We start from the raw sequence: 20,553 nt of genomic DNA on the forward strand, positions 1-20,553 counted from the left end.
CTACTCCCTGACCAACCACGGCTATGTTGCCTCTTTGGGGGCCTTGAAACTATCCACAGGACAAGGCCCCCCAAGTCCTGGGACAGTGTGTTGTCTCTGGAGCTGCCATTGTTATAAAAAATGAATATACTAAATAAACTCGGGTCCTTTCTTTTTTGAGGCATTTCCAAACTCGGGACGGCTTGGCCCTCAAATTCAACACAACTTGTTTGCTAGGGGGAGGGGAAGACAGACGTCATTCACTAGTGGCTCTTATTAGAAAGAACTAGGTGCCCGATTGTCATTGCATCCCCGGAACAGCCTATTATCTGCTTTCACAGAGGAGGAAACTGAGGCTCAGAGAGGGCAAGGTTCTCGCTTCAAGTCTCACAGGTGTAAGCAACAGACAAGGTCTGTGCCCCACACCGAATACATTTTGGAAGCCACCTCTGGTATTCTCTCCCCTTAGTTTCCAGTAACCATTTTCACTCTCACATGATCTCCCTGCCTCTAGACTTTTCGCCTCTGTTCCCTGTAAGAACCTAAGCTTCTCTGCTTACCATTTTCTTTCCCCCTGCTCCATGCCTTGCAATATCAGTTAGCTACTGGTCCTGACATCCCTCCTTTCTCTCCTTCAATAAACTTTGGCTGAACACAGGCTACATCCTGCCACACCCTGGTATGAGAAGCTGTGGCTATAGCACTGGGCAAGACAGAAATTGCTTCCACCGCCATGGAGCTTACAGCCTGACAGTGGAGACAGAGCTGAGCGAATCCAAGACACAGTCTGCAGCTGCAATGACCGTGAGACCCCTGAGCACTATAAGAGCATATGACTGGGTTCCTGGCTTACGGCGAGGGGGTCAGAGGAGCTTCGCTGAGGAAGGGATGCGTGAGCTAGGCTCTCGAAAGGGAACTGACTGGGAGAAGGTGTGTGGTTCCCTCCAGGAATGAAGATCCCTTTACCTCTCTGGGTCTCGGGGCCACCTGTAACCTCCCCCAGCCCCCACTCATTAAACCAGCTGACCCACCAAGATCAGACACAAAGCTGCACGCTAGCAGCACTGTGGGGAAACTGGACACCTAGCTGGGAACCCGGGGATTCAGTCGCTTCCTTCTAAGGAGCCCCTAGCAAGCAGTGAGTCACAAAAGCTTTAAACTGTCCATATCTTGTGACCCCCCCTCCAAAAAAAAATCCTGCTCAGGGGGACACACCCTCCCCAAAGTAAGTGAAAGAAGAAAACAGAAGAGGTTTTCTTTCATTCTGGTTACAGAAGTGCTATTTATAATAGCAAACAGTTGGAAACAAAGGAATACAATGATATAATAATGGCACAAATATGATAGAGGTATTAAACCTGACAAGAATGAGAATTTTGTGTCAATACTTAAAAACGTGTACAAAAAGATGGCCCCTGAAAAAGGCAGAAGAACATACACATGCTGACTACATGGAAGTTTTTGGCTGTGATCCTCCAAGGAGGTCAAGTATAACACACAGAGAACCCTAGAATGTTTCAGTTGCTTGCCCTCATATCTTAAACTCTAAGTCACGTCTTTAAATTTTCTCAAAAACACTTTGATGTCTTCAAGTTTGAAGGTTATTGTAAGTTACACCTGATTTTGAATCCAGTAAATAAATCACTTCTTTACTACACATCCCAAAAATAGTACCAAAAACTACCGAGATGTGGAATGGATGAGTGGTGGCCCGAGGCTGAGGATGAGGAGACAGGACTGATTTAAAAAAACGGAACTGGGCTTCCCTGGTGGCGCAGTGGTTGAGAGTCCGCCTGCCGATGCAGGGGACACGGGTTCGTGCCCTGGTCCGGGAAGATCCCACATGCCGCGGAGCGGCTGGGCCCGTGAGCCATGGCCGCTGAGCCTGTGCGTCCGGAGCCCGTGCTCCGCAACGGGAGAGGCCACAACAGTGAGAGGCCCACGTACTGCAAAAAAAAAACCGAACTTCTGGGGTGATAGAAGTGTTCTGTGTTTTGTTTTTTTGCTTTTTGTTCGTTTGTTTGTTTTGCGGTACGCAGGCCTCTCACCGTTGTGGCCTCTCCCGTTGCAGAGCACAGGCTCCGGACACGCAGGCTCAGCGGCCATGGCTCACGGGCCCAGCCGCTCCGCGGCATGTGGGATCCTCCCGGACCGGGGCACGAACCCGTGTCCCCTGCATCGGCAGGCGGACTCTCAACCACTGCGCCACCAGGGAAGCCCGTGTTCTGTGTTTTGACGGCAGTGATGGTCACACAACTCTGTTTGTCAGAATTCATAGAATGGTACAACTAAAAAGTGTTAATCTTCTGTATGCAAATTATATCTCAATAAATCTGCTTTTAAATACAAGCAGTCGGGGCCTGATGGCTGAGTAGGTGTACAGGTAAGGGAGACACGCCTGAGTGTGGTATGGGTCTCAATCTTTGTCTTGGGCCCTGAACTCTGCTAGGACAAGAACTAAGAAGAGTGGGGATACTGATGTTATCCATTTGCCCCCCAGATCCACCCTATCCTTCTCTACCCTGCTCTGTGCCCAGGGAGGCTGATCCACATGGTCTGGACCAATGGGTCCGCTTGGGCTCTGGCTCTTGGTTGGGTTCGGTTACCAATGGGAGAAGATCGGAGGGTGGGGAGAGCGTGAGGTCTGCAAGACGGACAATTTTCTCTCATGCTGAGCTGAAGCATGTTGAATGACTTCATCATTTCAGCTAGTCTTCTGTTTACTCCTGTTTTACAGGTTCAGAAACTCATCCGAAGAAGACCAAGTCCTCGTATGGGTGGCATAGATAGGAATGGCAGAAGCACGATGAGGACAAGATCCCCTGGTCTGTGGAGCTGGGGCACTTAAGAGTCGCCCCTCTCACTGCAGACACCCCTCTCAAGCAGCCCACTCCAGACAGGCGGCTGTCTCGTGAGGGAAGTCTTCTCCCAGAGCCGGCATTGGCCTTCCCATCATTTTCAGCCAGAGGGCCTTGTCCTGCCCTCGGCAATCTCACAGAGCAAGTCCGCCCCCTCCTCCGCGTGGTGGCGTTTCAGACCACTGCAGGGCGCCACGCTAGCCTCCTCAAGTCCTCCTTTTGGGGTGCTGAAGGATATTTGTCTGGGGTCTGTCCTAAGGAGAACAATCTATATATATCTTGCTATTAGCAATTCCCACAGAGCAGCATGAAGGAATCAATCTTGGAGAGAAAGCCTTTAATACAGGATCCTGTATCTCTATCACTTTTTTCTCCTCCTAAAAGATCAAGTTCAATCATCTCCGTTTCCCATTCTTTGGGCTATAAAGCTAAATCTATGGCTTCTGTCCAAAAGGCCTGATGTGAAGTCGAAGAAAAAGGGGAGAAAATGAGCCTTATTGCTCACTAATAACACCCAGGCCCAGAGTGCAACGGGCCTGCGTTTAGGAAGCAAATGGCATCTGAGATCCTGATACTGCATGAGCTGTTCGAACCAGATGGGGATAACTGCGGGGCAGCAGCGGGTACAATCACCCTGGCCTCTATTTCTAATCCTTTCTCTACTCATTTCATGTCCATTTCCCCGGTACCTGAACCCCAGGACATAAAATGTGCATTTCTGCCACCATGCTTGTGCCCACACTATTCTGCTTAGAAAACCCTGGGCAGATTTTACCTTCTAGCAAGGTCTTTTATTCAACCACATCTTACTGAGCGCAGCTACCCTGGGGCAGGCTGAGTATTAGGGGCTGAGTATGCAGCACAGAATAAGACATTAGGAGATAGGAGATCACACTCCCGAAGAGGAGGGAAGCCCAAGATCCCTTCTGCCTGGATTGCTGCTCTGCCGAAGTCACGTGTGCACGTGTGCATGGTCAATGTCAGGGATCTTGAGGGAGCCTGCAAAAGTCTGTGCAAGTCACACTGAGTGCCCAAGTCCACCTCTGTCAACACTGCCCAGATGACTTCAAGAGCTGGTTGACCCAGGCTCTTCCAGACCACGAACTGCAATAATATTCCAACCAGCAATGCTCTCTGAAAGCTGCCTTTTGAAAAGAGGCAATTAAGCTTCACAACATTCTCACTTATAAATTAAATTCATACCGCTTCGAGCAAGAGTTCAGATTTTTTTTTCCAATCCACAATCAGCTGCCGGTGGAGGTGAAAAATGTTACCTAGTTTAAAAAAAGAGTCCCTTATGGCTATGGAGCATGTTGGAAAGTTCCCCTGCAGTTACCAAGAGGCTGCTGCAGCCCACACTTGGGACTCCACCCTCAGTGTCCTGGTTCAATTTCCTATGGGCATCACTCTACAGACGGGGAAGGACCTAAGAGGATCACTTACTCCCACCCCATCCTGGGCTGAGATACTGAGGTCCATAACAACCCTCTCCCAAGGCCACCAGCAAGGGACTCCTCCTTTGTCATGTGCCTTGTGTTTTTTCAACATCATCTCTTTTAACCTGTACAACAGCCTCAAGAAGGAAGTATTCTTCTTCTTCCCGCTTTGCAGATGAGGAAACCAAAGCTCAAAAGGGTCACACAGGTGGACAGTGGCAGAGCTGAGATTTCCACTGAATCCTGATCAGAACACTGGGCTGCCTTAGAGAAATCATAGAGGATGAGGCCCCGCCCTCCAGGGGGGATCTGGACCTGACAATGAAAGAAATAGCTCCCAGGCACTCTTGGGTCTCTGTTTAAATGTAAAGCTCTTCCTGGTTTTTGTACTGTTAACAAGCCTTTTTGGTCTCCTATTCCAAAGGCCTATCTGGCTAGACAGGTGCTTGAAGAGTCCTCAAGATACAACTCTGCACTCTTCTGCAGCACTCAGTGTCTGCTTTTTACATAGGGAATCGGAACACGAGGGAAGCTGTCAGTTTTCTCTGGATAGAGGCAACTGGCAGTGAAGCAAAAATCAACTTTTGTCCTGGTTAAAGAAATGACGTGAGTTGTTTTTTGGGTAATGATTCTCCTTGCAGCTGCCTCCCTGGAACAGTGAGACATCCCTACAAATGCTTTCTGACAGGGTCCCCTGATTGCTCTGTCAGCTGCCCTTGTGACTAATGCAGGCTGGGAAGCCCGCAGGCACTGCCATGAAACAACACTGGCCCAAGTTCTCACTCAGGACCTACTTTTTTCCATGGGATGCGAAAAGTCCTAATAATACTGTTAATGACCACAATAGTATCAAACTTTTACTGAGAGCCAACTCCGTGCCAGGCAATGGGATAGGCGCATTATGCAAATTATCTTACTGGAACGTCACAAAACCCTGTGAAATGGCCACTATTATTATCCTCATTTTACAGATGGGTAAACGGAGGCTGAGAGCGGTTAAATAAACTTGCCTAAGGTCACAAAGCATGTAAGCAGCAGCAGAGCTGAGATTTGAAAGCAGGCAGCCTTATTTCAGAACCCATGCTCTCAACCATGATGCTACCCTCAGTTTCCTCGCCTATAAAATGGGCCTAATCATTCCAGCCACATCCATTATAAGAGCCATAAGGAAAGTGGAAACTGAAGTTCAGAGAAGTTAAGCAACTTGCTCAAGTTTACACAGCCAGCAGGGGACGGAGCCAGGGCCTGAATGGGGTCTTTTGATCCTCCATTATGTGACCTACAGTGTAGTGGCTGAGAGTATGGCCTTTGAAATCCTATGTCATTCACTCGTTGTGTGACCCTGGCAAGTTGTTAACTTCTCTGAGCTCTAGTTTCCTCTTCCAGGAAATACAGAACTGTTACAAGTGTTCAGAGAGATGATACGTGTATAGTAATGGCTTGGATCGATGCTAGGTACACAGTAAAAATGTAGAATACCAGATACAAGGAGGGAAGGTTACAGTATAAGGCTTAAGACTGTGAGCTCAAAAGAGAAAAAAAAAATTAAAAGCATCAGCTCAAGAGGCTGAGTGCACAGTCCTGCCATTTACTGTACTACAGTGGGTGAGTTACTTAAGCTCACTGGGTCTCCATGTCCTCATCTGTAAACTGGGGATAACCACCCATAGAGTGGCTGGGAGATTTCAATAAGGAAACACAGGGCTTCCCTGGTGGCGCAGTGGTTGAGAGTCCGCCTGCTGATGCAGGGGACACGGGTTCATGTCCCGGTCTGGGAAGATCCCACATGCCGCGGAGCGGCTGGGCCCGTGAGCCATGGCTGCTGAGCCTGCGCGTCCGGAGCCTGTGCTCCGCAACAGGAGAGGCCACAACAGTGAGAGGCCCGCGTACCGCAAAAAAAAAAAAAAAAAAAGAAAAAGAAAACACAAGCAGAGTGCTTAAAACAGTCAGGGCCATGTCGACAGGGCACAATCAAAGCAAACTGCTCTGATTATTAATGATAAAAAGTGACCCCTGTTATTTCTACTACTCTAAACCACACTGCTTTTTTAGGTGAAAATGTTTTTAAAACAATTAAATGCTATCAAATAAAGCATTATGGCCATGGCTACACAAGTTTCATGGTTTAACTTACAACTAACTTTCCCCTCACATCATTCTCTCCCCATTTTGTTCTTCAAACAGCTTTCTTTTCTTTAGAAAAGCAGAGGCAGGGTATTCAAATGGAGACTAAAAGGACCCGAAAACCTTCATAGGGAGAGTGGGTGACTAAAGCAAGGCACTCACCCCAACAGCAGCCTCTCTGAATGGGTGTCCTTCAGAGGCAAAAATACACATCGTCTCTCGGAAGAGATCTCCCAGGCTCGGTGAGGGTCCTCCCTGGATTCCCAGCCCAGGCCAGAGCAACCCGTAACACCCCAGGGGACGAGGAGACGGCCCAAAGGCAAGGCCCTGGGTCCCGCAGCCTTTGTGGGTGGCAAGTGCTGACTCCAACTTCTCTATCTTCCTATGAAAATAACTGCACACGTCTCTACAAATGAAAGGCCACTGGTTGCTTGTTTCCCAATAAACTTTCCAACTAAGAAACTGGATGTCAAGTGGATCCGTCAGAGCTCTGTCCAGACATGGCAGCCCTGAGCAGACACCAGAGAAAGAACAAGTCTTCCCCGCCCTCTGTTTTCCACTCCCCCTCTGCTGGTGAGGTGATGCAATTCCTATCTGGAACTTGATAAGATGTAGAAAATAATCACAAATGAAAAGGTTATTCATAATTTTTAAATGACTTAATTAGTAAACCCAGTCAGACTTGCTCATTACAGTAATTAATAATTGATTATCCTTGAAATTAAACACAATTTTCATCAAAAATCTAATTAAATATCTGTGCTTTTTGCCTGTTGATGAGTGGGTCTGCTAGCAGAGTCTTTGTTAAGGATAGTTGTGCTCAACAGAGACAATTACTTTGATTTTTAGTCATTGAGAGTTCCTTACTAGTTAGTCTTCACAGCCTGTGATGATGGCCAAGCAACAAGAGCTCATCCCCGGCCCCAGCAACTGGAGGAGAGCAAGCACAAGGCTGCCAACCCAGCCCTTGAGGACAGGGAGGAACTCACCTCGCACCTGCACTGCATTCACTGCATTAGCTTACTCTTACTCCAGACTCATAAGCATCCTTCTGAGGTCATGGGTCATGCCGGTTTTCTAGATGAGAAATCTGAACTCAGAGAGAGAAGTGAGTTGCCCAAGCTGCTCAGTGGCTGAGCTGGGAGTGGAATCCAGGCTCTCAGGCCGGTGTGAGCTCTGCCCCAGCACCTTGCTGAGTTTCCAGGTAACAAAGGGAAGACCCCAGGCTAGCCTCTCTGACCTGGTCCTTGGATACAGAATCTAAACTCCTGTTTTAAGTTCTCCATATACATCGGGCTTTGTCAGAAGGACGCATTTATTCTTGGCAAGGACACATTCTCAGTGGACTGACGACTCCTAACTTGAGAGACAAATTCTCCCAAATCGACCTCACATCTACCCTACCCACCACCTACACTGTCACCCTCTTAGTTGAAGCCCTCAGCACCTCCTGACTTGTTTATGCAATAGGGCCTGTTCTTTCTTCCTCCATCCTTACCTTTCTGAGCTAAACATCTGACTATGTCCTGCCACTGCTTAAAGTCCTTCAGTGGCTCCCTGTTGCCCATCCAGTAAGGTCCTTAGCTTGGCCTCCATGGTGATCTTCATAATCTGACCAAACTCTCCTGCATTAGCTCCAGTCGTGTCCCTGACACCCCTCAGATGCTTCAGACACAGAAACCCCTTTTGTCATCACACCATCCTCTTTCGAGACTCTGAAATGTCCCTTGGTTTGAAACTCCTTTCCTTCACGTCTACTTCTGGCTGTGACTTGAAGACTCAGCTAAAACATCACCTTTCACAGGAAGCCTCCTCTAGTCCTCCTGGCTGGGGCTGGGTATTCCCATAGCCCCTGAGCTGCCTCAGCCACTTCTAACACCGCTGTGTTATCATATCATATCAATCACTGCTTCTAAGCTACGAACACCTCAAGAGTAGGGAATATATTGTTGGCCCTAGCGCTCGGCACAGTGCCTGCCTCAAGGTACCTACCCTGTTTTGTTTGCTGGATGAAAAAGAAACTTCACAAAATCGTAGATTCTGAGACTATCAATGTTGGAAGGAAAAGTAAAGGTCCTCCAGAGAACATGCCCAGTCAATGAATGAATCTTTTTCTTGCTTACATGGTCATAGGCACTATTTGCACCCTTCCTAGGTAGAGAACTCACTACTGTCCACAGTAGCCCCTATCTTTAGATAGCTGAGGATGGACGGCGTATTCTTGCTAAATGGGAGATGAAGAAGCCCATGGGATGGAAAGCAGAAGAGAGCTTATTTAATCATATAAAGATTGATGCCTTCTTTCTGAACTAGGTTACATAGTACGTAATATAAACCTTGACTTCAACACAAAACAAGTTGATGTCTATATGTAGTGAACTACTTGACCCTTGATGAACAGTGACACTGCCTGTTCAAAAGTCTACTCATCTATGAAATATAATAATGTCAGTCAAAAGCAAGGGTTGTGCTAGTGGTTGGTGGGGATACAGTATTGGGAGTGCCACAAAGAAACTTCCATGCCAGGTGACAGTGCTTGGAACCCCACAACCCTCACCAGTAACCCAATCTACATCAGCCATGAACCTCCTGCAGAGCCTGGGTGGGTGCTGACCTTTCCCAGTTTGGCTGTTCCTTTTACCCAATGACCCAGGGCAGGGATGGCAAATACGTGGTATGTCATCCATATTCTCCATTCCTGTGACCACAGCAGACATCAGTAATCAATCACAGAGACTCTTTTCCATCGAGTCTGAATATAGCCTTGGGATCCTTCTCAACACAGCTTTCTAGGCGGCAACAGCTAACCAATCAGACAGAAGAATAGATAAACACGTATGCCAACCTGACCCTGATGCCGTGAAATTCTGTAAGCCAATCTTCACAGGGGGAAACGAGACCCCGGATACCAGACGAGGCTTATTATACCTCGAGATGTTTAAGGAGACCTCCTTGTTTGCAGGGCTATCGTTTTCCTGATTACTTGTTTTTACTTAATTCAAAGATCTTGAAAGGGAAGTAACCTTACAGCTTACATCACCCAAACCCCCAACCACGCTTGAACCCCTTCTCCCCATCCCGAACAAGTGGGAGCCAGACCTCTCAAGACAGTTCTTTTCCATCCACAATGACTTTGCTTGCCGCTAAGTTCTTTTTCACAATGGGCGGCCCTCGGTCTTCCTTTGGTTTCTGCCAGCTAGTTCCATTTCTATTTATTGGGCTTACACTAAAAGGTTCCCTTTGCTGACAGAATTATCTCAGAATGCCTTAGTGTGGGTTCGAGGCCTTCTCAAGCTGGTCTGACCTACCTTAAATCTTAGAATTATAGAATTTGAAGGCTGGAAAGGACAGAGGGTTAAGCCCACCCCGCTGGATGCCTTTACTAAGAGGCTGATTTTCATAGAGGCAGCGGACTCTGCACAACATCCCAAGATCTCTTCAGATTCATAGCTTTCCTGGGAGCAGACCAAAGACCAAACACAGGGGTCTGAAGCAGGAAACCAGACTGTGCTGCAAATAAGTCAAAAGAGCACACAGTGGGAGGCATCGCAAGCGGGGCAGTGGGTCCGGAGGAGTTTCTTACATCACGGACGTGCCCTGGGGTCCGGTAGGAAGGCCAGTCAGTGCTGCCCCGGGTCTCTGCGCTCGCTCAGGCAGCTCTAACCGCTCCCTGGGACCCTTTCTGACACTCGACCTTGGCTCCCCCCAGATGGCCCTGCCTGGCCACCACCTTCGGACATGCCGTCTGGCTTGAGGTCACGCACTCTGATCTCTGGCAGTTTCCCTCCAACCCCAGGGCGCCCTGCCTCCTTCCTGCTCCTTGCCGTGGCACCAACAGGAGAGGCCAGCCTCCTGTTCAGCTGCCCAACTTGTCATTTCATTTCTAGTGACTCCCATCTACGACACTCACGTCACAGATGACCAGGTCAAAAGCCAGTCTTGGTGAGTGCTTTTGCCTGATGCCAGGCCTCCACCACACGAGAGAGCCGACGCAGAGCTTCCTCCCTGGTACACGTGCAGGAGCACGAGAGGGCCCTGAGAGCTGACCTGGATAGTCAGGGCGGGGGGAGGGGGGCGGGTGCAGGCCAGGCCAGTGATCCAGGGCTGCGCCGCTCACCCCGCAAGCTCTGACTGCCGTGCTGGCAGGGCGCCTTCATGCCCACAGGTGTCTCGATCACTGCCCTCTGGGCCGAAGGGGACCCAAGGGAAGCTGGGGTGAGGGAGGTGCTTACCCACAAAGTACGCCAGCAGGATGACCAGCGTGGCTGAGATGGCAATGGCGCTCAGGGCCGCGCACTTCCAGTTACAGTACTTGGAGGGCTTCTTGAGGTTGAAGGCCGGTCGGGAGAAGGTGCTACGGGGCAGGGGTCGGGGCGGAGGTGAGTACACGGTGCTGGACGTCAGAGGGTACCCCGGCGACGTGGTGCAGAAGAGCGGGGAGGTGCCTCCCGGCTTGAAGAGGAAGTGCCTGTGGATGGAGAGAAGCCAGAGGACGTCAGGGGCTGACGACTCACCAGGAGCCCACACTGACCTGAGGATGCAGGCAGCAGTAGAGGAAGCATGCAGAGGAGCCTGGGGAGAGAGAGAGAGAATCACCACGGAGGAGACGGAGGGACAGAAAAACAGAGAATCATGTACCAGACCACAAAACAGGGCACACGAAGACATGTTTCCACGAAACATGGATGGGACAGCCCTGCCCATGGGGAACCCACGCAAGCCAAGGCGGAAGGTGCTACCAACTGGACAGAAGGCTGAGTGTTGAGATCCTTTTCCTGGGAAGGGATGGGGCTGGGATGCTGTTTCTTGGGGAATAAACTAGATGTCTTCTAAAATTATTGCAGTAACTTGGAAACTGTCTAAAATCCTGTTCTGCCCCCTGGAGATTCTGAAACCGAAAAATTTCCGTCTCCCTCCAATACGTCCTTTGACTTTGTACCGTGGTGGAGGAATAAAATACCAATCGTTTTAAAGGGGGTTTTGGTAGGAGTGGGAACCAAGAAACCACCACTAAGCTCTGCCATGGTCAAGAGTCCCCTAGTGGCTGTTACACAGCCAATGGCAGCAAATGCCTTCTAAGCACTCTCCTCAAAAGCCAGTCTGCTGCCTTCCAAGCCCCTGGTAAAACCCATGGGAGGGAACAGATGGGCAACTGCAGCCTGGCTACAGTCTTGAGGGCCGCACGGCAAGGTCAAAGCACATGGTTGTGGCCAAACTAAGTGCCAGGAAATCCTCCACAGCTTGGCTTTAACCATGGCCATGAGAGGACTGGGACACAGCCTGGGAAATGGGGTGCACTGGTTGCACTGCATGCCCCTGAAGTCTCAGGGTCAAAGGTAATACTTAGAGGAATCTTGTACCCTGCTGGGGTGCAAGATGACTCAGGCCACAGAATACATACTCAGGGCCAGCATACACACAATACAGGGCCTGTGCTGCATAAAAGTTGCTACATGAGATGGCTTTCAGAATGGCAGAGGCAGCCAATGAGATGCCAGGAGCGTCATATTAACAGGGCTGCTGTTAATATGCTGGGGGACAGTGTATGCCAAGGATAAACTCTTGCAAGTTGAACATGGACTTGGGGATGGACATGCAACATGGCCTCATCACCTCCCCCAGGAGATCCCAGGGAAAGGTCTCAGAGTCTGCATGCAAGTGCAGGAGCCACAGGGAGAGCACACACAGAGAGGAGGAGCATGGGGATGTCACCTACCCATCACTGTAAGACCCATCATGGCGGGAGGCGCTGAGAATGTCCATCTCAATGAGGTTGTCCTGCAATGTCCCTAGGAATGGCTGCTTGCCTAGGTTTCTATGCACACATGGAGACACGAATGAAGCAATGAGTCATGCATCAATGAAGGGGGAGAGTAGAGAAACACACAAAGTGGCTGATGGGTGCAGCTGTGCGTGAGACCAGCAGGATGCAGTTTCCAGGCAATGGGTCTGTGTGCAAGCCACAAGTGCCCGGCGTCTGCCTGGCCCGGGGCATCTGGAGGGAGCACTCTCCATCCAAACCTGTATGTCTGCCAGCTGTGTGCATCAAATCACAGATCTGACTGGTGAAGACTGACTATGGCTCAGGTGCTGAGCTAGGCATGTTATATCCATTTATCTCAAGTCTTCAAAAGAGGCAGTGCAAGCAAGGCAGTGTCATCCCCGTTTTACAGACGAGGAAATGGAGATGTGGAGAGGTCCCAGGACTAGCCAAGGCTACAGGCTAGCGAGGTTCAAAGCAGGAATTTGAGCCCAAGTTTATCTGGTTCCCAAGCCTGCGCTTTCTCCTCTACTTCACCCTGCCGACATCTGCTTTGACAGCAGCCAGCGACGCATACTTTGCTTGTCCAGAGGAAAAAGACAGACAAGCATTTTGGGCCATTTGCTTCTAAAGCTGTGGTTTTCAAACTTGCGTAAGCACCAGAATCCTCTGGAGAGCTGTGCTTCGCTGAGACCCAGCCCCAGAAATTCGGGGTCAGTAGGTGTTGGGGGCCTGGGGACCTGCATTTCTCACAAGTCCTCAAGCTGTGATGATACTGGAGTGTCAGGGTCCTTTGGCAGTGCAGGGACCCGGGTGATGACTGATTGGTGAGGATGGCACCCCACAGAGACAGAGGGGGAGGCTCTTTTGTCCCTCCACATGCACTGAGGGCAGTGCAGCATTTCGGGACCCAGAATGCAGGTAGACACACTAGCTATTTTAGTCTCAGCCGTGCCTGCTAAGTGGCGTCACTCACACATGAGTGCATGGGATCCTGTTTTCTGACATTTCACGATTGCTGCCACCTCCCTTGAATCATTTCGAAGAAGCCGGTGGTGGATGCAGCCTGCTGTGTGTGCCCAAGGGAAGGACTGACTGCAGAAAGCTACCTTTCACGCCCAGCCCTGCCAGGGAGCATCCTTCTGACTTTGACCAGGTTGTGAGAACCGGAAAACCTAAATTCAAGTCCCTTTTCTGCCGCTTCCGTGCTATGTGACTTTGTGTAAACACTTTAACCTCTTCTAATCTTATACTACTTTTTACATCTGTAAAATGGGGCTAATACTACTAAGCTCACAGGTTGCTATAGGACCAACTGAGGAATGTTGGAAGCTTTTCAAGGGCTAAACAAAGAGTACAGAAGTACTAATGCTAACTATAATAGCGACTACCTACCCTACATCCACCATATACTTTTCACTGTCTAGAACTCTGCAACTATTATCCAGTGTAAATCTTCCTCTTCACAACAACCTACAAAGTCTCTGTCATCAGCTCTGTTTTGCGGGCTGGCACAGCAAGGCTCGGAGAAGTAACACTCCTAAGGTCCTACTGTACAGTAAACAAGCTGCAGAGCTTGACAGCAGCCTGAGTCTGTCTGACGCCAGAGCTCAGGCCCTCCCTGCCTGTAATCCTGGGTCGCTGCCTAGCCTGTGGCTTTGCCCTTGGCCGGCCTCACAGACCAACGCGAGGGGTTGTAAGTATACCTCAGAGCACCATTCCGTGGGCACTCCTGGGTACAGGCAACACTGTTTTGCAGCCAGGCCTCTGAGTACCGCCGTGGTGGTGGGGACCTTCCCTTTGAGAGGATCCTGAAGCAGTCTGGGTCCAGCAGCCTGGGTGGCAGGCGGTTCTGATAGCATTCACTACCCCAGGGCATCCCACAGAGCCTGGGAGTTCCTGCAGGGGAGTCCCTCAGAGTAGCCCCATTTCTGCCCCCAGACAGATGGCCTCCTGATGGGAGGTCTTGTGACACAGTGGGAGGTACACAGGCCCCGGGGTCGGCAGGGATGTTATTATTGCCTTGAAATAGTAAGCCTCATTCTGTACTTTCAAAACTGAGTTCTGGGTCAAATTATTAGGTCTCATTTGACTGCTGAGAAAACCAAGACCCAGACAGACATGTGTCCTGCTCCCATCCACACAGCAAGTCAGTGGCAGAGCTGGAACAAAAACCCGGGTGTCCAGACTCCCAGTTCAAGGCTCCCTACTAAATTTCCTGTCTATCTCTGCCCCCAACACTCTGGGTTTCTGGTTCTTCTGAAACACAGAAGTGATGAGGATTTCCTGATGGGGACACTGAGCTGCTGAGCCCTCCTTGGGTCACAGTCCTGCAGGGTCTCCAGCCACTGCTGCTGGGAGCTCAGGTATGGCCACTGGATTCATCTGACCTCACGTTGGTGGGTGTTGTTAACTCATTTTACAGATATGGAAACTGAGGTCCAGATAGGTTAAGTGACAGCCTAAGATCACACGGCAGTGGAAAGCTAGAGATGGGACTCAAACTCAGATCCCTCTGGCCTCACAGCCCCAAGCTGCCTGTAAGCAAAGAGTTGCCGCTGGCTTGGAGAAGGACCTGCAGTGTAGTGCTAGACTGCTCTTAAAGCTCTTCTTAGAGAGGGGAGGGGACTGGCTCCCCTCTAAGCCTGAGGGGGGGCCCTGGACCAATCCCTGAGCTGCCTGAAGCAGGGTTCCATCTCTCTGACCCAGGGCCGGTTGAGCTTGCCTCCCAAGCACAAAACGCACAGCTTTGGGGAAGGAAGTGGCTGGGAAGCTGCAGTGGCCAGTAGTTCTTCTGGGACTGCCCTGTTCAACAGCCCAGCTTCTCACCATGAGCCCACTGTCCTGGACCATGTTTCCACCCCCTAAGCCCTGGGACAGCCACCCGGTAGAGCAGGACAGGCAGGGATCACACCCCACACTCTGCAGACCCCCACCCCTGCCAAGGTGTGCAGGGTGTTAAGAGACTTGGCCAAGACCACACTTAGAGTTAGTTATGGAGCTGGCATGTGAACAAATGGATGAACAAAGAAACAAAAATGAACCAGGTCTTCCCTGCCAATCTCATGATGTCACTCTCGATTTGCGAGATGTTGGCAGCTACTCACCCCTACTTCTACCACCCCCAGCCCCCATGCCCACAGGGAAAAGTGCAACCTCCTGTTCATGGAACTCAAGGTCCTCCATGAGTGACCCCCATTTACTGTCATCTCCACTGGGAAGCCCCTGCAGCTCCCACTTCACCAAACTCTTGACTCTCTCTCCAAAAGGCCAAGCTCCCTCCTGGCCTTTGCACAACTGTCCCTCATCTCAGAATTCCTTTCTCCCTGCAGATTCTACTAATGCATGCCCCAAGATGCTACCTTCAATAACCAGGAAGGCAGCACTGGACAGTGGTTAGGGGCATAAGCTCTAGAGTCAGCCGGCCTGGGTATGGCTCTTGGCCCTGCCATTTACTGGCTGTGGTTCCTTAGGCAAGTTACTTAAGTTTTCTGTCCTTCAGATTCTTCACCTCTAAAGTGAGGAGGATAATAAGACTACCCTTCTGTGCAGAAGAGTTAAGATAGCAGTCCTGACTGCTATCCTTCGAAAGGCCTGCTTAAAAGGTTGGCCCTTGGCTGGTGTCTGGGAACTTAGGGTTCAGGAGGGTTCCCACCATCAACTGATAAGAGGGGCTGACTCACTGAGTTTTATTTGTACAAACAATATGGTTTATGCTGAACACCTGTTTTCCTTCTGGGAGTCTGGATTTTGGGTACTTGCCAGGCAGGTGATGTCCATGTGACCAGCCCCCAGTAAAAGCCCTGGGCCCTGAGTCTCTAATGAGCTTCTGTGGTTGGGAGCTCATCAGAGCACCCAGTAAGGGCTCTCTGAGTGTTGGTTTTGATTGTTATTTGAGGCTTCCAAGCCGAGGGAGCCACACCCTCTCCTCTCCTCTCAGAGCATCATCCAGACAGCCCTGTCTCCATTCATTCATTTATGGGTCTGTCTTCCTCCCTAGACCTCCAGCTTCTTATGTGGCAGTGGCTGTATCTTATGCATGTCTGTGACGGAATCACCAATGACAGGGACGACTGTCCTTCCCAGTTCCCTGCGATGCTCAGGGGCTGGCCTGGCACACCAGCAGACACCGTGTGCCATTCTGGGAAGCGCATCAGGGCTGGAGACCACGGGATAGTCTCCCATCCCTGAGGGTGGGCAGGGCTGTTCCCCAAATTGAGTATAACCACAAAGTGGTCCCCAGCCTCCCAAACCAGGCCTGAGATCACATGAGTTGGAGCTGAGGTCTGGCAGTCTTCTGTTCCAGCTTCCCCTTCATCCGACAGGAGCCTGATGGTTTATTAATCAGGCAGTCCCTGTGGAATCAATTACGTGTCTAATGCTGCAGAGTGTGAAAGAAGTGGATCAGGTTTTTGGGGACCCTGAACACATGGCTCCCACCAGAATGGGCCACAGATGCACCTGCAGGGCTTAAAGCAATATCACACCCCAGCTCTGGGGAGCACAGGTAGACTTGATCTCCTCCATGGGGGACTCAGTCACCCTGGGGGAGTGCCAGAGGCACAGCAGGGGCAGAGAAAGGAGTGGGTTAACCAAGCCCTCTCTCTCCTCTGTCCTTCTGCTAGCCTTCCTTTTCCTGCCAGCATGCAACTGAATTCCCCCCTGGTCATTCTACCAGCTGTTATGGTATTTGCTCAGCTATTTACTTTAGACTCTCAACAGAAACTCAGTGTGACAATTAGGGAAGGGTCTGTGGCTGTTTCCCTGGCATCAGGAGGCCCCCCGTGCTGGTGGCACTTGGCAAAGCTGTTTAGGACAACGGTCTCAAACAGGCCCTGCTCTCTGGGGCTTCTAGGGCTTGGCTCAGGCTGCGCCTCTCCAGGCCCTCCTTTCCTTCCTGCCTCTCGCTGGGGAGTCCTGCTTTTCGACACAGTCACACAGCACCAGGTCTGTTGGGAAGTCTTCTCTGTGCCCCACTCAAGTCTCAGGTGAGTATATGTATCCATTCATTTGTTCCATCATTCATTCACTCATTCATTTCACCTGTGTGCTAATATCTATCAAGCCCCCAGCAGTTGGCAAGGCTGTGTTGTGTGCTGGGGATCCCGAGGCAAATTAAAACACATTTCCTGTGCTTATCTCTATCCTACTGCAAGAGTCTAGTCTCTTAAATGTCTCAGGCACACAGTAGGCATTGCGTGAATATTTACTGGACAACAAGTACTACATGATAAGCAGGTTGAGCGCTTACTGTGTGCTAAGACATTTGCAGGCATTATTTTATGTAATTGCTCCAACATCCTTACAAGGCAGTATGGTAGATTCAAGGTGGATGAAAATTCTTGGCACTTCTCCCTTTGAGAAGTGGGGTCTACTGTCCCTCCCTTGAAGCTGGCTGGCCTGTGACTGCTTTGACCAACAGAATATGGCAAAAGTGACACCGTGCCAGTTCCAGGCCAAGCCGTTTAGGAGGATCAATGGCTTCTTGTCTCAGTGCAGTGGAGCCTTGAGCTGCTGAGGACAAAGTACAGTTCCCTGCAGGGAAGGCCATGTGGAGAGACCCCGAGACCACATCAGAGGGAGAGGGGCCCTACCGAGCCCAGCTTTCCAGCTGTCTCCCCCAAGGTGTCAGGCACATGAGTGAAGCCATCTTGGATCCTTCAGACCAGCCCAGGCAACAGCCAAATACCACTGATTGACCCCAGTCTATCCCACGTGGAGCAGAAGACCAGCCCAGCTGAGCTCTTCCTGAACTGCTGACTCACACTATGAAGCACAATCAACTGGTGTTTTTTAAACCACTAAGTTTTGGGTAGTTTGTTATGTGTCAATAGATCATCAGAACAGGAATTTGCTAATATTTTCTCCCTTTTAGAGATGAAAACTTATAAGGTCTAGGTCCACAGCTAGTGAGCACTGGGCTGGGGGGGGGTCTGAGCATAAGGTGTGTCTGACCCTGAAATCTGTGCTTTGAACAACTCGCTACAGTGAGTGGACCATCACTGATGCCCTCAGAACATCAAGGCCAAACTCACTTCTTCCAAGTAGACAAGAGATAGAACCTGTGATTTCCCCTCAATTCTTCTGGTGAGTAGGAGCTTAATAAATATTTTTGAATGACTTTTTTCTTCACAGGGTTGATATGGGGAGCAGATATATACGGCAAAAATGGAAACGGCTTTTATAGCATGTATCTTAATGCCAGGCACTGTGCTGTGTGTTTCTCATATATTTCATTTACTCCCAACCCAAGAGGCATGAATTCTTAACCCAATTTACAGATGGGGACATCAAGGTTCAGAGACATTAAGGAGGCTATCCAGCTAGTAAGCATTAAAGCCAAGGTAGGAATCCACATCCATCTGATCTAAAGCCCACATCCTTCCCATCTCACCAAGTTGATCACAATTACTTTTGATTCTACCTGCCATACTTGACACTGATCCCTCTTAAACTATACCTTATTAGTTTTGTGCTATCAACCAGTTGGTATGAAGATCTAGAATTCTGATTGTGTTATCCACTGTTTTAGGCACCTCTCCCAGTTTTAGGCTTTTTTTTTTTTTTTTTGCCATACGCGGGCCTCTCACCGCTGCGGCCTCTCCCGCTGCGGAGCACAGGCTCCGGACGCGCAGGCTCAGCGGCCATGGCTCACAGGCCCAGCCACTCCGCGGCATGTGGGATCTTCCCGGATCGGGGCATGAACCCGTGTCCCCTGCATCGGCAGGCGGACTCTCAACCACTGCGCCACCAGGGAAGCCCAGCTGTAGGCTATCTTTAGATGCACAGAACTCTGAGGTCACAGCGGAAACCTTCCTCAAACATTTCATCTGGGTCTTCAAGGACTTTGCTAGACCAGGAAGTGAGGAGGAAGGTGACTCTGGCAGAGAGTTGTGCAAAGAGTATGTGCAAAGGCACAGGGGCATGAAAGGCCTGGGGATTTGATGGAATACCGATAAATACACATATATGTACACTCACATATACACACATATACTGAATATTAAATTTACATAATTATGTTATATATGTGAATGGATTTAGAAAAGCAAGAAAATGTTATATAAACATGAGTATACGCCAACATGTTAACAATGATTACCATTTGGTGGTAGATATGGCTGACTTTCTTTTCTTGCTTATTTCCATTTCCTAACTGCTCTACAGAACATTAGTTGAATGATAAAGTATAAGAAAAAAGAAAACAAAGTTCCATGTGGTTTGAGCAATGGATGTGGGAGGAGAGAGGGTCAGATAGGCACGTGGGCACTGGCTAACGAGGCAAGAGACTTAATAAGCTGGGACCACCTTCATGTCTCAAGCTAACCATCAGGAGAATGTCCCTGCTGCTGGTCCTCTATCTTCCTTTCCCTTGAAAAACTTGGAGAACCACCTACTTTTTTTTTTTTCCCCCAAGCCCCAGAATACCCTTTCTAGCAGCAGGGGAAGAAGAAAACAGCACACAGAAAAAGCACAGTGGCCGACAACGAGGAAAGTCAGCCGCATCTCCTTGGCTCAGCATCTCGGGAGACTGGGAGGCCGCAGAAGGGTCGCTCCATCCCAGGACGAGAACCACCTATTTTGATCCTATGTGAGAAAAATGAACATCTAAGCAGAGGGAGTAGCTGCCATGCTCCATGCAGGGAATCAGAACCATCGATTTCTTGCTGGCTTCTTTCAACCAACCATGTGCTGTCATTCAATAAGCACTTTGGAAATAATGGAGATCTAATTAAGCTACTCTGGGTAGGAAGACATGCAATTATCTGACTCTGTCCGTGAAGAGAGCAAAGGAGGCACGCAGGAAAAAGTCACACATGATTTTAAAGACTGTCAACAGAAACATATTAATTAAGAGACTGGGGGCAGGTTTGGCCACATCTGTGAGAAATTTGCTTTTGGAAAAATGATTCTACAGGAGTCAAATGGCACAAAAGGATGTTGATTTCCTCTCACTGGACCCACTAGCTCAGTGTGGGAATATCACCATCATGTGCCAGGCAGAGTCAGATGGGTAGGTCTTCCACGTATAGATTAATTGCACTTCCTCAAATGTGGTATATGACATTTGTCCTCTTCCCAGATAAGGAACAGGAGTTTGGGAAAATCTTTGTTTCCCACTACTTTGAGAACTACTTTCTCTTTGAGAAAGAGCTTCCAAATGTCCAGCCTGGGACACTTCATCCTCAGTTTAGAGAAAATAGGAAAAGGCTATGTCCCCCAAAGCCAAGAGCACTTATCTCAGAGTGGTAGGATTATGGGTACATCTAACTTTCGTCTTTATATCTTTCTGCGTTTTCTCCAGTGGGTTTGTATGGTTTTTATAACCTTAAAAAAATCCCTTCTGTTTGGGAAAAATAGTGGCTTAGCAAAGGGAAGGAAGAAGGCTATGAAC

The 20,553-nt window shown here is 49.5% G+C and overlaps 1 protein-coding gene across 4 annotated transcripts in view; it reads right to left on the minus strand.

The window, feature by feature from the left end:
• TENM4 (teneurin transmembrane protein 4) overlaps positions 1-20,553 on the minus strand; it is a gene marked incomplete at its 5' end in the record, with an annotated part of 389,850 nt that overhangs the window by 212,061 nt on the left and 157,236 nt on the right. For 3 of the 4 annotated variants that reach the window (XM_081239120.1, XM_081239118.1, XM_081239117.1), the window contains 2 exons: positions 10,630-10,865; positions 12,114-12,212. In XM_081239120.1, the coding sequence (XP_081095246.1) occupies positions 10,630-10,865; positions 12,114-12,212 (335 nt within the window). The remainder of the gene's footprint in view (positions 1-10,629; positions 10,866-12,113; positions 12,213-20,553) is intronic. The other variant, XM_081239119.1, reaches the window with a different exon arrangement.

Source organism: Mesoplodon bidens (assembly GCF_964165515.1).
Source record: "Mesoplodon bidens genome assembly, chromosome: 7".
Classification (NCBI taxonomy): Eukaryota; Metazoa; Chordata; class Mammalia; order Artiodactyla; family Ziphiidae; genus Mesoplodon; species Mesoplodon bidens.